The sequence below is a fragment of the Euphorbia lathyris genome, chromosome 2, assembly GCF_963576675.1.
Source record: "Euphorbia lathyris chromosome 2, ddEupLath1.1, whole genome shotgun sequence".
NCBI lineage: Eukaryota > Viridiplantae > Streptophyta > Magnoliopsida > Malpighiales > Euphorbiaceae > Euphorbia > Euphorbia lathyris.
In genome coordinates, this window is record NC_088911.1 from 127,712,900 (window position 1) to 127,731,243 (window position 18,344).

At 37.1% G+C, this 18,344-nt stretch overlaps 1 protein-coding gene across 2 annotated transcripts; it reads left to right on the forward strand.

The window, feature by feature from the left end:
- The first annotated feature begins 13,114 nt into the window (after positions 1 to 13,114).
- LOC136219897 (vesicle-associated protein 2-2-like) lies at positions 13,115 to 16,692 on the forward strand. Of its 2 annotated transcripts, none has more exons than XM_066007482.1 (9): positions 13,115 to 13,362; positions 13,602 to 13,664; positions 14,009 to 14,079; positions 14,230 to 14,311; positions 14,583 to 14,704; positions 14,807 to 14,989; positions 15,245 to 15,439; positions 15,670 to 15,747; positions 16,301 to 16,692. In XM_066007482.1, the coding sequence occupies exons 2-9, from the start codon at positions 13,616 to 13,618 to the stop codon at positions 16,412 to 16,414; spliced, it is 894 nt and encodes a 297-aa protein (XP_065863554.1). In that variant the 5' UTR covers positions 13,115 to 13,362; positions 13,602 to 13,615; the 3' UTR covers positions 16,415 to 16,692. The 2 variants fall into 2 exon arrangements, with proteins under 2 accessions (XP_065863554.1, XP_065863553.1); XM_066007481.1 differs by having other exon boundaries at positions 13,116 to 13,362; positions 15,242 to 15,439.
- Positions 16,693 to 18,344: the final 1,652 nt, after the last annotated feature.

An 18,344-nucleotide genomic window follows, 5' to 3' on the forward strand; every position in this document is an offset into this window, starting at 1 on the left:
TTACTTCCTAAGGCATTACCTGCAAGCTGAGTTCCTTTTTGACTTGTCTCCCCCGTTTTGCCATCATCGGGTTTATAAATGAATGTGTCGGTGCGAGCATGAGAGGAGAGGTGAGTTGAGTAACGCTGGAGCCTCTTAGTACTTTCTCGCAAGCCATCAATTATAGGAACACTGTCATCTTGGACATGGCGAGGAACCCGAAGAGAGCTGCTAATCATGCTGAGCAGGCATTCATGAGATTTGCTAAGCCAGGTGAACGAGCTGGTGAGCTGACCAAAAGATTGGTGGTACATCTTGAGCAAGGCAGAGTCATAAAATATGCGCTGGGCATTGTTGATGCGCATTGCCTTCATAATCGCCTGGGAAAAGCTTAAGAGTTCACTGTTGGAGACTGGATCAACATCCATCTGTGCTTTGTTGATGTTGAGTAGGCTGACTGCTTCACTCAGTTGGTCAATTGTACACTGAGAGGAGGAAGATACTAAGTCACGCGTACTGGTCAGCTCAGCATTAAGCTTGGTAAAGCATTCTTGAAGTTTAGCAGAGGTGGCAAACTCAGCATTGCCAGGTGCACTTGATTTGGTCAGTTCTGCAGTTAACTTAGCAAAATATCCTTGAAGTTCAGCAGAAGTGGCATACACTGGATTAACGTCTGATGGTTGTTGGATTTTTCCTTCAAGCGAGTTCAGATGGTTCACCATTGTGAGAACCAATTCAGTCAACTTTGTTATTTGGTCTTGCCTTGGTTGTTGAGTTTGAATGGTGGTCATAACACTTACTAGATCCTTGAGTCCTCTTAGTTCATTGAGAAGCTGAGTGATTCCAGGCAGTTGAGAGGACTCAGTATCAGAAGATCTAGCAGCATCAGCTTGAGGAGGGTTCAATTCTTGAAGCAAGGACTGAGCAGAGGCAATGATGCGTCGGCCTGACTCAGTGGCATTCAAGTAGGTGAATTGAGCCGCATTTGTCTCAGAGGTTGGAATTGAGCTTGAGGGTGGAGGAGTTGGCTGTTTGCCAGATTGATTACCCTGATTAGTGACTGGACTTTGATGCAGATTATCTTCAGGAGCTGAGTTGTCAACATGCTGAGTTGGAGGTGGAGTTTGGTTAATCATGTTGACCTGCTCATCCTGAGTGGGTGAAGTTGAGGCAGAATTTGTTCCATCTTGAGCAGTTTTTGGATTTTCCGGAGTCTTGGCGTGTTCCTCAATATGAGTAACAGAGGCTTGATTTTGCACAAGATCCGTTGGAGAAGCTTCAAACTCAGCATCATGAGAGAAATATTTGAACTGAATTTTGGACATTTCAGCATCAATATCTTGAGGAGGAGAGTCTGCAAGGAGATCAATAACTTGAGTTTTATGGGCTTTCTTATTAAGCCGCTTGAACTTTTGTTCCTTGGGAGGAGAAGGGTCGGCATCAATGTTCTCCTCATCAATATCAACTGTCTCTTCTTCCATAGTTGGATGCTCATGTTGCTCAGCATGATCCTCAACAGCAACATTTTCTTCTTCCTCAACTCTTTGCTCAACATCACCCTGAGGTTGCTCAATATCAGCATGTTCTTCTTGCTCAGTATGGACGTTTTCCTCAACATGAGTTTCTTTCTCAGCTTCCCTTTCTTTTTCAACATTTGCTTTCTCAGCTCTTTGCTCAGTTTCTTCCTCAGTTTCCTTTTCTAGGTCAGTTCCATGACCTTTGGAGGATACAACCCAATCTAGGGGATCAGCTTCAACTGTCTTTAAGGTATTAGCCTTCTTCCTTTTCATCAAAGGGGATTCTGGAGTTCCCTCTTCTTCATCCTCAGGCTCTTCTGGCCTCTTTCTCTTCTCTGCCGACTCAGCTTTCTCCTTAGCCTTGTCAGCTTTAACTTTTTCTTGAGACACTAGTCTCACTTTCTTTGGGACAGTATTGATGTCTTTGGAGCATGTGTCAGTGGCCTTTCTCTTCTTCCTCTTCTTTTCCTTAGGTGACTCAACAGGAGCCTCCACTTCTTTCTCAGGCTCATTTTCAGGCTCAATTTCTAGCTCAGCTTCATCATTTTCCTCAGCATCTACAACTTCTTCATATCCTTTCAAGGGTTGATTGTATAATAACCCAACCAGCAGAGCTGCTGTGATCTCATTTCCCAATGTATCAGTTTCATTGATTGTCTCAATCTGTTTGTCCTCAATGATCTTAGTGATCAGAGAACCCAGCCTGAGCTTCTTTCCACTGCGTTGAAGAGCCCCAACCAGAAAGACGGGCATGTTAAGTGGAGTGTAGGTCAACATGTGCCATATGAAGCACTGTTCAAAATTGGAGGCAGATGAGGCTGAGTTGAGTTTGGGGAAGATGAAGTTGGTCAGCATGTAGTGAGCCATCTTCTGTTGTTGCCCCATACAGGTGCTGGGTATTTCACCTTTATGATCTTTGGGTTTGCAGAACCCCTTGATCTTGTTAAGCTTCTCCTTTGGTACATTCTCTTTTGTTGTCCTAAATTCTATTCCTTCGTCTGGTAAATCAAGCAAAGTAGCTAGATAGGCAGGGGTTATGGTGATTTTCTAACCTTTGACTGTAGTCTCCAAATAGTCAGCATCTTCTTCATCAACAAACATATTGGAATAGAACTCTCTGACCAGTCTAGGGTATGTTTTTCCGACGAGTGAGAAGAGACCGGTCCATTTGTTCTTCTCGATCCAGTCACAGGATGGCTTCTCAAAAGTGATGAATCCTGGAGAAAACCATCTGCACTTCAGAACCTCCAAGTTGTTGACCTTTTTATGGACCTTGATCATATTCCTTTCGATTTGCCTCGAAGAACCAGCGGGGTCAGCTTGAGTAGGTTTGCCAGAGGTTTGGCCAGGCTGAGTGGTGAGGTTAGGGATTTCGTTCTTGTCGGAAGCCATTGTTACAGAGGAAGGTTTTTAAGGTTTAGGGAGAAAGGAGAATTCGATTTCAGAAGATCGTAAGCGTAAAGAGTAATGAGTGGGGATCCTTCCACTACTTATAGAGTTTTGAGTCATTAATGAACTAGCCGTTTTCATCTTGGGACTTTAATCGACAAAGATTCTGCCATTTATGACAGGTTCGGTGCATGGGTATTCATTATTACTTGCGTTTTCCTAGGTATGATTTGTTACACGTGTCATTGTTTATCGGTGCAAGTGGGCATTTACTCAGTTTGCCAGAATATGAATCGTTTATGATACTGAGTATTTAATTCTTCGTAGATGGATTTCCTATCTCTTAGTAACTCAACATACATTCATCACACAACATGTACATTCACTCAGCATAAGGTGATTACTAAATATGTCTATCTACTCAGCACAGAATATTTACTCAGCATTTGTATCTACTCAGCATAGACTATTAAGCTCAATGTGCAGTAGTTACTAGATTGATATCAGTCAGCATGACAATCACTCAACATTTATTCAAATACTTAGAATTATTGAAGAGGATTAGACATACCGATAGCTTCCCTTAGTATGTTAAATTATTCACGAGCCAATGGCTTGGTGAAGATATCTGCAAGCTGTTCATTTGTTGGCACATAGGTCAGCTTGATCTCACCCTTTAGTACGTGATCTCTGATGAAGTGATGCCTTATGCTAACATGCTTCATCCTGCTGTGTTGAATAGGATTCTTGGATAGATCAATGGCACTTTTGTTGTCACATTTGATCTCTATTGTCTCAGTTCTTACTCCATAATCCTCAAGCTATTGCTTTATCCACAGGACTTGAGCTACACAGCTTCCAGCAGCAACGTACTCAGCTTCAGTTGTAGACAGAGCAACTGATGACTGCTTCTTGCTGAACCAAGATACTAGACAGCTTCCAAGGAAATGGCATCCTCCTGAAGTACTCTTACATTCTAGCTTATCCCGTCCATAGTCAGCATCAGTGTATCCTACGAGTGTGAAGTCATTTGATGCTGGATACCACAAACCTGCATCAACTGAGCTCTGCAAATATTTAAAAATTCTTTTTACAGCAATTAAGTGAGATTCCCTTGGGTCAGCTTGATATCTTGCACAATAACATACTGAGTACTATATATCAGGTCTACTAGCAGTGAGATAAAGTAAGGAACCTATCATACCTCGATAAAGTTTACTATCTATTGACTTACTTTTCTCATCTTTGCATAGGACAGTATCAGTACCCATAGGGGTTGATATGGACTTACAGTCTTCCATATCAAATTTCTTTAACATCTCCTTGGTGTACTTGGACTGACTAATGAAGATGTCGTTCTTACCTTGCTTGATCTGAAGTCCAAGAAAGAAGCTGAGTTCTCCCATCATAGACATTTCGAACTCAGTCTGCATCTGTTTGCTAAACTCTTGACACAAGGATTCGTCAGTAGCACCAAATATTATGTCATCTACATAGATTTGTGCAAGTAGGGTATGTTTACCCTTTTTCTTAATGAACAAGGTTGTGTCAGCTTTTCCTCTGACATAATTCCTGGTTAGCAGGAAGTTGGTCAACCTTTCATACCAAGCTCTTGGAGCTTGCTTCAGGCCATATAAGGCCTTCTTGAGTTTATAAATGTGGTTTGGAAATTTTGGGTCTTCAAAACCGGGAGGTTGATTAACATATACCTCTTCGTTTATAAAACCATTAAGAAATGCACTTTTAACATCCATCTGATACAATTTAAAATTCATGAAACTAGCATATGCACACAATATATGTATAGCTTCTAACCTAGCAACTGGTGCAAAGGTTTCACCATAATCAATGCCCTCTTGCTGACTATAGCCTTGGGCTACAAGTCAAGCTTTGTTCCTGATTACATTTCCATGCTCATCTAGTTTGTTTCTAAAAACCCACTTAGTTCCTATGGATTTTTGATTCCTAGGTTTAGGTACTAAATCCCATACCTCATTTCTCGTGAATTGGTCAAGCTCTTCTTCCATAGCATTGATCCAATACTCATCATGCTCAGCATCAGCAAAGTTCTTTGGTTCATGAACTGATACGAAAGCAACGTTGCTAAGGAACTTCCTAAGCTGATCTCTAGTCATTACTTTGTTGTTTGCATCATCAAGGATGGACTTTTCTGAATGTCCTCTTGGAATTTTTATCTCCTTGGGTAATGTTGAGTTGTTTGGAACAGGTGTTTCTACAATCTCTACAGGGACAGATTGGTCAGCAAAGGTAATTTCAGTTTTGATTTTACCTTTGGTCAATTTTTGTGCTGATGACTCAGCATGTCCATTCTGGTCAGCAGAAGCTGAGTTCAGCTCGTCCTCCATGGGTTGAGTTGTCTTACCTGCAGGGTCAGTTTCATCGAAATCTACATGGACTGACTCTTCTACAACTTGGGTTCTTTTATTATAAATTCTATATGCTTTGCTGTTTGTTGAGTACCCTAAAAAGATTGCTTCGTCAGCTTTGGCATCAAACTTTGCCAAATTATCCTTAGTGTTGAGTATAAAACATTTACACCCAAAGGCACGAAAGTATCCAATATTGGGCTTTCGTCCTTTCCAAAGTTCATAAGGAGTTTTCTTTAATATAGGTCTTACCAAGGCCCTATTCAATATGTAACATGCTGTATTGACAGCTTCTCCCCAAAAATACTTTGGAAGCCTATTTTCACTCAGCATTGTCCTAGCAATTTCTACTATTGTCCTATTCTTCCTTTCAACAACTCCATTCTGTTGAGGAGTTCTAGGGGCAGAGAAATTGTGGTCAATACCATTAGTTTCACAGAATTCATCAAACAATTGGTTTTTGAATTCTCCACCATTATCACTTCTAATGTGAGCTACTCTTAGGTCTTTGTCATTTTCAAGCTTTTTGACTAATGTGGTAAACATCTCAAATGTCTCATCTTTTCTACTCAGCAAGATGACCCAAGTATACCTAGAGAAATCATCCACAATAACTAAGGAAAATTTCTTACCTCCCATGCTGAGTGGCTGGATAGGTCCGAAGAGATCCAAATGTAGTAATTCCAATGGTCTTTTGGTTGAGACAACCTTTTTACTATGAAAAGACTTTTTGGTTTGTTTACCTTGCTGACAAGCATTACAAAGTTGATCTTTTTCATACTGTAATTTGGGTAATCCCTCAACTAATTGCTTTCTAGCTAGTTTGGCAAGGAGGTCCATGCTGACATGCCCAAGTCTCCTATGCCATAGCCAGGAGTTGTCCTCTTTAGACACTAAGAATATACTTTTTGAAAATTGTTTTTCCAAACTCAACATGTAAACATTTTCTACACGAGGGGCTGTTAAAATCAAATCATTTGTTTTTCCCTCGAGTATCTGACACTTAGTATCATCAAATATAACCTTCCTTCCACTCTTGCAAAGCTGAGCTACGCTTAGAAGATTATATTTGAGACCTTTAACTAAGGAGACTGACTCAATTTTAGGGTTACCTCCGATAGTTCCTGAGCCAACTATCTTGCCCTTCTTGTTGTCTCCAAAGCTTACACTACCTCCTCGTTTGAGCTCTAGTGTGATGAACTGAGTTTCATCACCTGTCATGTGTCTTGAGCATGCGCTGTCTATATACCAGAGTTTTGATTTCTCCACGCATATCAAGCTGACCTGCATTTTAAACTATTCGTTTTTAGGTACCCAATTCTTTTTGGGTCCTTTCTTGTTAGTGTAAACAGGTGCAAAGTCATATTTTAACTTGTGACGACATACATTTGTAGTATGGCCACTTTTACCACAAAAGCCACACATAGTTACCCTTTGAGGGTGATGATGAGTGTGGTCAGCATTGTTGTGCTGAGCATGCCATCATACCTTGGTAGTATGACCTTTCTTACCACAAAAGTCACATTGAACAGTCTGTTTGTTATGCCAGCACACAGCTTTTGTGTGTCCTTTCTTCCCACAACAACTACATTGAGTAAACTGTTTATGCTGACCAGTACCTGAGTACTCAGCATGGGGTTTATTCTTTGTTGAACCTTTTATTTGGTTCTGTAAAGTTGTGACATCCTTTCTAAGTTTCTTTGACTCAGTTTGAACCTCCGTGACAAACTTATGTAAGATTTGCATGTTGGTATGTAAATTTGAGTTGTCCTGGAGGAGATATCGGAGGTCACTCAGCTTGACCTCCTCAATCTCGTCACAACGCCTGCTGAGTGCCTTAATCTTTTTGTTACACTTCTTAGTTAGTGTATATAAGTCACTCAGGGCATTTACCATTTCGTTTCTAAGCAAAAGTAAGGATGTTACCTCATTGTTGTTTTCCTCCTGTTCAGAATCTCTAGAGAGGTCAGCTTGCTCAGATTGAGATTGGTCAGCTCCATCATCTGCCATGAAACATATGTTGGCTGTTTCATTTTGCTCAGCTTCAGATGATGTCGACTCATCACTGTCACTCCACGTGGCCACCATTGCCTTTTTGCCTCCATTCTTATCTTTCTTCAGATTAGGACAGCTTGACTTAATATGCCCAGTTTGATGGCACTCATAACATGTGACGGGCTTGTAGCTGTCCTTTTTGTATCTGGTGTCACTAGACTCAGCTTTATATCTATCTCCTCTCTTGTATGGCCGCTTACTATTTCTTTCATTTCTTCTGAACAGCTTTTTCATTTTTCTAGTAAACATGGCCATTTCCTCATCATCAGTCGACTCAGCTTCTGTGGAATCAGCTTTCATCACTAGTGATTTCTGTTTCTTGTCCTCAGATTTTTCTTTAGATTCAAAGTTTTTCATGGAGATTTCATGGGTCAGCAAGGAACCGATCAGCTCATCATATTTGTATGTGGTCAGGTCCTGAGCTTCCTCTACAGCTGTCTTCTTGGCTTGCCAGCTTTTGGGAAGACTTCGTAAGATCTTCTTCACTTGTTCTTCTTCAGTGAAATTCTTACCGAGTCTTTTAAGCTCATTTATTATGTTGGTGAACCTGGCATTCATTGCTGAGATGTCCTCATTGTCAGTCATCTCGAACAGCTCATACAATCGCATGTGTTGGTTCACTTTGGATTCTTTGACCTTGCTGGTGCCTTCATAAGTTACTTCCAGCTTTTTCCAGATCTCCTGTGCTGACTCACAACCTGAAATCTTATTGTATACTGCAGCATCTAGAGCACAGTGAAGCATATTGATAGCAGAAGCATTATTTTGTAATTTTCTGAGGTCATCCTCTGTCCACTCAGCTTCACTTTTAACAACTTTCTCATTGTTAACAGTTTTGTATGACACATGTGGACCTTGAACAATTGCAAGTCATGCACTCATGTTTGTGGCTTGTATAAAGTTCTTCATCCTATTTTTCCAGAATGTATAATTTGACCCAAAGAATAGGGGAGGTCTAGTGATTGATAATCCTTCAGGGAGTATCTGTGTTGTTTGGTTTCCTAGGAGGAAACGAGTGCTATTCTCACCCATTTTTAGGGATCAGCTCAAGATTGTTAGATCTTTGAGTAGTGAGCTTAGGCTCTGATACCACTTGTTGGTCCCCTAGTAATTAGTTCCAAGGGGGGGTTAGGAACTAATGTAACTTTTTCGGCTTTTAATTATACTGACTTAATGTTATTTTAAGAGTTTGATAACTCAGTGTGTTGGTCAGCACGGCCGATTAATTAGTCAAACAGTTTTAGTTCTATGCTGACTAAGACTGCTTGACCTGAGAGTTGGGAATTGACACTTGAAAGGTCAGCTTCCAACTCAGCACTCAGATTTACTCAGTTTCAGTTTTAACAATTTATAAGCTGAGTAAATTTCACAAGCAACACATGCACATATATATATATATATATATATATATATATATATATATATATATATATATATATATTGAGAGAAAGAGTTTAGAAGTTACTCAGCACGACTTATCCTGGTTCGGCCTCTCTACCTACGTCCAGTCCCCAGTTCCTCCTGGGATTTTCAATCCAATATTGAGCTCTTTCAAGGTAGAGCACAAACCCTTTACAAGGCAGTGAGTATGCAAGAGTACGTCCTCTATTCGTCTACTCAGCTCCTACTAAGTACTACAACCCATCACTTAGATTTTTCTACCACTGAATACTTACAACCAAGTACCCAGCTCAACACTCTCAATATTCCTATTGATTACACACTTGTTCCTTTTCAACTAAAGAACACCTTAGATGATTACAAAACAATCAATCTAGCATTTACACAGAGAATAGAAAAGTTGGTGTAAGATCTTTTTGTATTTAAGTGCTTTGAAGATTTTCTCTCTTGTATTTTTCTTTTGATACTTCGGCAAATGATCCAAGAACTATCATTGTCCTTTTATAGATGAATTTCTGAAGATTGGATAATTTGAGATGATTTAGCCGTTAAGTCCAAAACGGCTCTTTTAGCAGACAGCTTCTGGTCAGCTTCAGTCTGTTCTGCCATTCCCTTTCTCTGTTTTCTTCAGGCGTCAGGTTTTGTCTTCTTGCATCAGACTTGTCTTTTTGTGCCAGTTGTCTTTTACCAGTAATCCATAGACCCATGTTTCTTGGAATTAGTCTTCTGTGTATTTTCGAGGCTTTAATTATTGGTGCAGAAGTTTGGCAGACTTTGTCCTTTAGTTGAACGGATCTTTCATGTTGTCCTGACTGTCACTCAGCTTCATTCGTTATCTTTTAATTTTCATGCTGAGTTCCTTCTTAGTCAGTTCCGTGCTGTTTATTCAATTCTGAAAGTCTTCTAATTTGGTCAGCTTCGTTCTGGCAACTTTGAAGGAAGCTTCTGATGCTGAGTTCTACTTCACTCAGCTTCTATTCTTTCATGCTGAGTTCCGTTCCACTAAGCTTTGGCTTATGCTGACTTTTGACCTGTCTAACTTTATATATATATATTTACACTCAATATTGAACAAACACATTAGTACAATTAAATCAAAGTATTTAAATTTAATTGCCTCTTAATCATGGATGATTTTGTCAAATCAAAATCTTGTGGAAAGGTGTTTCAACATTAACAACTCAAATTGAGGAGCAGAATTCATCTTTATTCTCAACCTCAGACCTTCAGATGACCCTACTTTCCCTCTAACTTTCTTTACTACTCCTCTCTTCTTCTTCTTATTCTTCTCCTTCTCCGCTCCTCCTCTCTCTTTTTCTAAACCTTCAGCTATCTTTCTCTGTACCTGCTTGTTATATTCTTCATTAACAGCATTATATTCTTCCCAAAAGCCAGGCAGATTAAAAAATTCATTATCCTCATCAGATTCATTAGATAATCTTCCCGAATGCTCACTTGCTGGCATTCGCTCAGAACGCTGGCTCATCCTCTCTTCCTTACTAACTCTGTACTTAGTAAAAATGTTTTCAACAAATGTATTCATCAGTACAGGTAAGTCATTCTCATCAAACATATTTTCAGCTTCATCCACCAACATATACATCTCAGTTACAGCATTAGCTAACTTTCTAGCCACTGATTTAAACCTGACAGTGAATTCCTGCATTTATAAAAACACAGATGCATACCATGAAGTGACTGGGACAACCAGAAACTCCTTCTTGAGTATCTTCTTCTTCTCCTTCTTCTACATGCTTCTTCTTCTTCTCTTCTTCTCTCTTCTTCTTCTCTTCTTCTCTCTTCTTCTTCTTCTTACCTTCAACATTAGGCCCTTCACATTCTACCTCTGCTTCAGATTTCACTAATCTCTTCAACACAATTCCCTTGCCAAAACCACTGGCTTTTTCCAACTTAATTCTTTCAGAGATTAGAACATTATTCCACACAGAAGTTAGTGGAAAGGAACGTGGCCTCAAATCAACCCCACGTTGATCAAAATAACATATCTACAATAAAAAAATGAGAAAAACAAATTATAAGCAAATACATAAATTATTCAAAATAAATTCCAACATATTAAAACAATTACCAGTATAAATGGAAGAGAACCTGTGAAAAAATATGGTTTAGAATCGTTCTTGAAAAAACGAACAGAATCTATAAGATGCTTAAAACTAAACCGGCACCAATCTAACTTCGAAATTTCATTCACATTCATGCAACTGAATAAAAACTTATTGTACAACGCTCTATTCTTGTTTGAACGAATGCAAGAATTAACAACAATAACAATGAAGTTCCAAATGAACTCATCACAAACATCCACTTCCAACAGATTTTTCAGCCTACAAAGAACATCTTTATCCTTAGGACTGCCACTACTTAAACCAAAAGACTTCCTCCAAGTGTTTAAAAAATTACACCAACTATCCCCACTGTTACTATCCGCTTCCTTAATTTCCTTTCCTCCACATGGCAGGCCATAAACACAATGGAAATCCTCTTCACTCAAATCAATCCGGTCATTACCAGGAAGAATAAAACAGCATCTGTCAGGATCAACAGAATCCACAACCTTGCCACAAAAAATTCCATTAAGCTTCCCAATATCCAGACACAAAAAACCACCAAACCCTATCTTCCTAATGGCAGCTTTGTGTGTCTCTGGCATAGTTTTAACAAACTTAATAAATGTTGTTGGACGCACCCTCTGATTCAATACTACATCAGAAAAATCTTGCTCCATAACAGAATAGCAACTATCCTTCTTCACAATCTTTCTTCCACAATCACGGTTCACAGATCTAGGAGAACCAACTCCTTTAACAACCTCAACTTTATTCCTTTTTCAATCTAGAACGACCAGATACTTTTACAACCTCAACCTTCTTCATCTTCAACCTAGAAGAACCATCTCCCTTCAAATTAACTCCAACTTTTCTTTTCTTTCCAACACAACCAGAAACAACATATTCATCATGTGCTTGTTCTTCAGATGGTGTACTCGCACTGATAACAAAATCAGGATCATTCAGATTATCACGATCTTCGGAAGAACTTTCATCAGCATCAGAACAACTTTCTACATCCTTCAGAGCATCAGAAGAACTTTCATCAACAGGAACACCAATATTTGATGACTTTTTCTTCAAAGCATGAGATTTCTTCAAAAATCTCTGTTTACTCCCTTCTTCACTATTCTTTTCAGAAACCCTTGAAGCATAAAAAATAACAAAATTAACAACAATACTAGATCAACAAAATACATATATAGTTACAAACGAACTTATAAAATGTTCCAAACGAATACATATATTGTTACAAACGAATACATATATTGTTCGAAACGAATACATATATAGTTCCATACAAAAACATAAATTGTTCCAAACGAATACATATATTGTTCATAAAGAATGCATATATTGTTCCATAAAAACATAAAATAGTACCTGTCGTCATCAACCTCCATATAATCAGAGTTTATAGCACGAAACAACGCAGGATCAATAACATGCTCAGGCAAACTATCTTCCCTACTAGAAGTAGCTTTTGACATTCTGATATATACTGAAAAACAACAAAAAAAAACACATATACAAGTCACAAAACTAACAAATGATAGACGCAAAGAATGAAAAAACACAATAAAATGTCGTTGAAACCCTAAAAAACAACAAACAAAACAAAAACAAAATACAAAACCTAAACAACACATATAAACAAAAAAACGAAGAACATGCATAACACAAAAATCTAAAATGAACAAAGAAAACACAGACAAACTCACCGATAACTTCAAAAACACACAAACAGAGAGCCGAACCTACCGATAAAGAAAAAAATATAGGAAATCAGAGCCATAAATATTCAACAAAAAAACGAAGGCAAATGAACAAACATAAAAACATAAAAACAAACACAAAAACATACAGGAACTCACCGATATCTTTCAACAAACACAAAATGCGAGACGAAACAAAGAAATCCAACCAAAAACTCAACAAAAACACGATCGGAAATGAAACGGCGCAACCAGAAAGAACGAAAGAAATATCAGAGAATCACCGGAGAAGAAAAAATGACAGAAATATAGGAGATTACAAATATACTCCTAACTTAATAACTATTTATACTAAGCGCGTAAACTTACAAATATACCCCTCCGTTTTTTACACAATTACTAAAAAGCCACTGTTGTCACACAATAAACCTTGTCACACCATAAGGAATGTGTCACACCTGATTTCTTATATATATATATATATATATATATATATATATATATATATATATATATATATATTTATATATTTATTTTTGTAGCAAGTTAAAAATTAGCGCCGAAGCCGATAAATGAGCCGCTGTTTCTTGATAGATGGTAACCAGTAGCCACCAGCAGCTGCTGCCGGTACGATGTCAGAGACCCACGCAACTAACGCTCCCTCTCTAGTCTCTCCCTCTCCCTCTCCCTCCCACTTCCATTATCACTCTATCTTCACTTGCACTTCTTAATTCCCCCATTTCAATCTTTCATCACCAAATCCCACCAAACTCCAACCATTTCTTTCTCTCCGTCTCCACATTTTCTAAGCTTTCCTTTTGTTTGGATCTGCATTTTTCTCTAATCGCTGGTGAGTTTGGTTGTTTACTGCTCTCTTTTTTGTGCGTCTCTGATCGTTTCAATTTTCATGGTAATTGTGATGTATCGGCTTTGATTGATCTCAGTTTTTGGCATTACTGTGCTCTGTTTGGTTTATGAGAAATCATCGTAAGCATAGTTGTAGAAAAGTTCTCTGTTCGTAAATTCAATTTCGAAATTTAGCCAACAAATTTTTTATGATGATTGGTTTATTAACTATTTTTCCTTCAGGAAAGTAAAGAATCATGACGACGGAGCTCTTGGAAATTCAGCCTTGCGAACTCAGGTTCACCTGTGAGTTCTTTAAGACTCTGCAAATTAATTTATACTACATATTTTACTTTGATGTTTGCATCAGGTTCCTTATTCATTGCAATTAGCATAAGTTATAAATTAAGAACCAAATTTGAGGTTTGGTTTTAAGTAAGAATTTCTTTTACATATTTTATTGTTCTTCAGGTGAGAAAGTTATAACAAATGTACATGTTACAAAAGAAAAAATTGTAGGAAAATACTGAAAAAAACGAGAAGGGAATTCAGTACAAGTGTATAATATATGATTAGCTTGTAGAAGTGGGAATTATTAAGTTTGTTCCAGATATTAACATATTGTGCTTTTTTTTTTTTTGTCTTTCTAGTTGAACTGAAAAAGCAAAGCTCGTGTTCAATTCAATTGAGTAACATGTCCGATCACTATGTTGCTTTCAAGGTGCAGTTGCTAGAAAACTTTATTCTGTTCCAATTTATTAATTCTAATAGTTGTACTGATGTTTGATGCTCATGAGAGTTTTGTTGAAGAGGTTGATCTGTTGAAAAGGATACATGGATAATTAAATCATTCACCCACATATGTTATCAGGTGAAGACTACATCTCCAAAAAAATATTGTGTTCGACCCAACATAGGCATAGTTAAGCCAAAATCAACAAGTGTATTTACAGGTTTGTATCCATTTTCTATCTTATCTACTTATCATCTGCTGAAGTTACAAGTTAAATACGTGTTTGTAACACTGCTTGCTCTGGTCAGGTATGTTGGAGGCCAGATATAAAATGCAAACTCTAGATTAGTTTGTTTCACATAATTATTTGAGTGAGAAATATCTTTTTTAGACTATGAATAAATCACTCACTCTTTTTTTAATTATTGATTTTATACATTATGGGGAAGTATAATGATAGATGGGTTTTTGTTCACATTTCATCTTTCTAGTTACCATGCAAGCTCAGAAGGCTGCTCCGCAGGATTTGCATTGCAAAGACAAGTTCCTTATTCAAAGCACAGTTGTGCCTATTGGAACGACTGAGGAGGATATTATTATTGCATCTAGCGTGGTGAGAATTTCATATCTTATTTAATGATCATAGTCTTCATTGTAAGACTTGCAGTTGTTTTTGTTTCATATTTTCCCTCTAATAGTTTCTTGTTTTTGGTAGTTTTCTAAGGAAAGTGGGAAATACATTGAAGAGAAGAAGCTCAGGGTAGTTCTAGCAAGCCCATCCCATTCACCAGTTTTGCTTCCAAATAATGGAGAGTTTAAGAAAGAACAATGTTATGAAACTTTGTCACACCAAGATATTGCACAAAGTGGCATTGAAAACATACCTCCCCCGCAAAGGGTAAGAATTGGCAAAGCAACAGTTCGTGTTGCCTCCTTTCTCAAAATTCTCCTATGTTGCATGTTGACTCAAAGCTCTATTGTTAGCCACTTCGTTTTGGATAATTATTTATTTGGATTCAATAGAATAAAGAAATAGAAAGTAGATCTACCCTGCTAGTTGTGGCAACATTTCTTTACCCATGCATTTCAGTGCAACTAAAAAGTTCCTACACAGTTAGGGATTCTGACATAGTTGTTATACCTCTTGTAGCAGTTAGCTGAGGAAGTTTCAGACTTCCAACATGCCAAGAATTTTGAAGAGTTAAAGCTAGTTAAGAATGCTGAGCCATGGCCCTGCAACGATGCAAGGGAACTGGAATTGGCTAAGGATGTAGAGGAACCAAAGCTAGTTAAGGATTTTGAGGAGTTGAAATCGAAGCTGCATAACATGGATTCAAAACTAAAGCAGGTTTGTTTATTGTAGCTTCAAATTATTTGGATGATAAGCTTGAAAAGTTGATCCACTTTTATCTTCTGATGGAAAATGCATCTCCATTCCACATCAAAACATCAGAATAATAAAAAAACAACAGAATAATAAAAAAACATGAAAGCATTTTATGGAGATTTTAATTTTTACCCTTTGGTCATATTCCACATTTTCTTATCAATATCATCACTAATTTCTTTGCTTTGCAGGCTGATCATACAATCGCAAGGTTGAGTGATGAGAGGAGTACAGCCCTTAAAGAGAAGGATATCCTCAAGCAAGAATTGGTGAGTATTTTGTACTTTTCGCATATTACTAAAGCTTACCTTTTCCTTAGGAGTAACTTTTACTAGACACCTCTGTGCTAGACCTCTTTGTTTCAGCTGTTTACAGAAGTTGGTAGTTGGTAGATATTAGTTGATTTACTTTCCGAAATAGCTATCAAGAGCTGTTCCTCAAATCTTACCAACTGTCCGTCTGGTTTTCTTTTTGAGCGCTCCTTTTTGTTGTTTTACTTCAAACAATAGTTATTAAATATTCTGTTAGGATTGGGAAACAACATTTGATAGCTATTTTCGAAGAAAAATCATCTAACATCTGCCAACTACCACAAATATTAAAACCAAATAGGTCCTAAACACCTTATATATATATCTACTGTTCGGAGTAAAACGATAAAAATGAGCTACAAAAAAGGAGAAACAAACAGGCAGTATATGTTGTTTGTTGAAGTGGTCAAACTCTCCGATATTAACTTAATTCAGAACACCACGAGTTTCTATTTTTGCATATTTAAGTGTCAAAATTGACTGCTGATATTGGGAGTTGTTCATTTTGTAGGAGTTTTTAAAGAGGGAAAATATGAAAAGAACTCAGGTGGGTTTCCCTCTTTTATATGTTTGTACGGTAGCTTTGATCAGCCTGGCTTTTGGATACCTGATTCGTCGTTCATAGGAGCAAGTCATTTTTAAGTTAGATTGATCAGAATTCAGATGTGTGGTAGTGGTATTGCTTTGGTTATATAAATGTACAATGTATAGGGGTTTTTTGACTTTGAATTGTGCTTGTCAAGAGAACCGATCTCTTCTAAAAAAAACAAGAATTATTGGCATCTCCTCCTCGGTATTTCTGCATATGGGTAGTTCTGCATATAAATTAATGCCATTCAGAAATCAGAATGGAGGTTTCATAGCTTAAAATTAATAAAAGAAATTGATATATTGTGGATTGCATTCTCCGATATGTATAATTACCACAATGAATTTGTTCATTCACCGTTAGATGTAGGCTGTTTAAAATCGTAAGTTGGATATTCAAAGCATCCTAAGGTTTAGATTTACAGTAGTGTTCACATGGACCCTAATGGCCACAGTGAATTTGGTCATTCACCATTAGATGTAGGCTGATTAAATCTAAATCTTAGGATGCTTTGAATCTCCATCTTAGGTTGATTAAAATCCTAAAATAGAGATTCAAAGCATCCGAAGGCTTAGATTTAATCAGCCTACATCTAACGGTGAGGTGAATGACCAAATTCACGTGGTCATCAGGGTTCATGTGAAAAATACTGTTAGATTTAATGGTGAATGACCAAATTCACATGGTCATTAGGGTCTATGTGAAAAATACTGATTGTATATGTTTGACGTCTCCAAATTTAAAAACGATTAATCAGCCTCTTAAAGTTACTTGAAATGCATGATTAATTTCTCAAGTCTTGCGTCGTTGAGATAAGTGAAGATTTGAAAAGTTGAACTATGTATAAATTTAATGGTTAATTATAAATAGATGCCATGTGGTTTTATGGATTTGTAGATGGGTATCTATAGTATTTTTCGTTGCAAAATTTTCATTTTTTTTTGTAGACTTTGCCAAATTTGACAATCTCAAAATGAAAATTTTCAAGAGTTAAATGATATTTTAAGCAACTTTAATTCTTCAATTTTTTAGTTTTGAGGTTATTTAGGTGGTGTTTTTTTATGAGAGCAAAAATTAATGTTTAGAGAAAGAAAACTTCAAAAATGATAATTTTGAAAAACTAAAAATGTGGATCCATAATAAATATGATATTAAACAATTTTAATTCTTAAATGTTGTATGGTCCTAACATTTGCTGAGTTATATTGAGTTCTTGTTGAGAGCTTTCTCAGTAATTAAATAAAGGGTAAATTCCAAAAACAACCCCTGTGGTTTGATGTTGTTCTAAAAAAACCCTTTTGGTTTGTTATTACAAAAAAAAAGGACTGTGGTTTGCGCCGTTAACCAAAAAACGGAAAATGACTTAACGGTGTTAAAATGCTGACGTGACACAGGGGTAAGGTTGGAAATTCGATTTTTTTTTATTTTTTTTTTTAATTTTTCTTTTTTTTTTTTCTTTTTTTTTTTTCTTTTTCTTTTTCTTCCCTTCTCCCTTCTTCTTCCTTCTCTCCTCCTCCTTCTTCCTTCTTCTTCTTCTTCTTCTCTTCTTCTTTTTTTTTTTTTAAATTTCTGAAATTTTATTTTTTTTAATTTTTCTTTTTCTTTTTCTTCTTTTCCTTTCCCTTCTTCTTCCTTCTCTCCTCCTCCTTCTTCCTTCTCTCCTCCTTCTTCTTCTTTCTTCTTCCTTTTTCTTCTTCCTTCTTCTTCTTCTTCTTTTTTTCTATTCTTTTTTTTTTAAATTCCCTTACTCGAAGAAATTTGGAATTTTCCCGAAATCTGGAATTTCCAGATTTCGGGAAAATTCCAGATTTCCGACGGAAATCTGGATAATTTCCAGATTTCTGGAAATTTCCGAAACTTAAAAAAAAAAGAAAAAAATAAAGGAAGAAGAAGAGGGATGAAGAAGAAGAAGAAGAATGGAGGAGGGAAGAAGAAGAAGAAGAAGAAGAAGAAGAAGAAGAAGAAG

Excerpts from the sequence above, each read along its gene's own strand:
- LOC136219897 (XM_066007481.1), top strand. The coding sequence starts at position 13,616 with ATGACGACGGAGCTCTTGGAAATTCAGCCTTGCGAACTCAGGTTCACC. Across the intron at positions 14,080-14,229 it reads ATCACTATGTTGCTTTCAAG|GTGAAGACTACATCTCCAAA; the intron begins GTGCAGTTGCTA and ends ATATGTTATCAG. Across the intron at positions 15,440-15,669 it reads TGGATTCAAAACTAAAGCAG|GCTGATCATACAATCGCAAG; the intron begins GTTTGTTTATTG and ends TTTGCTTTGCAG.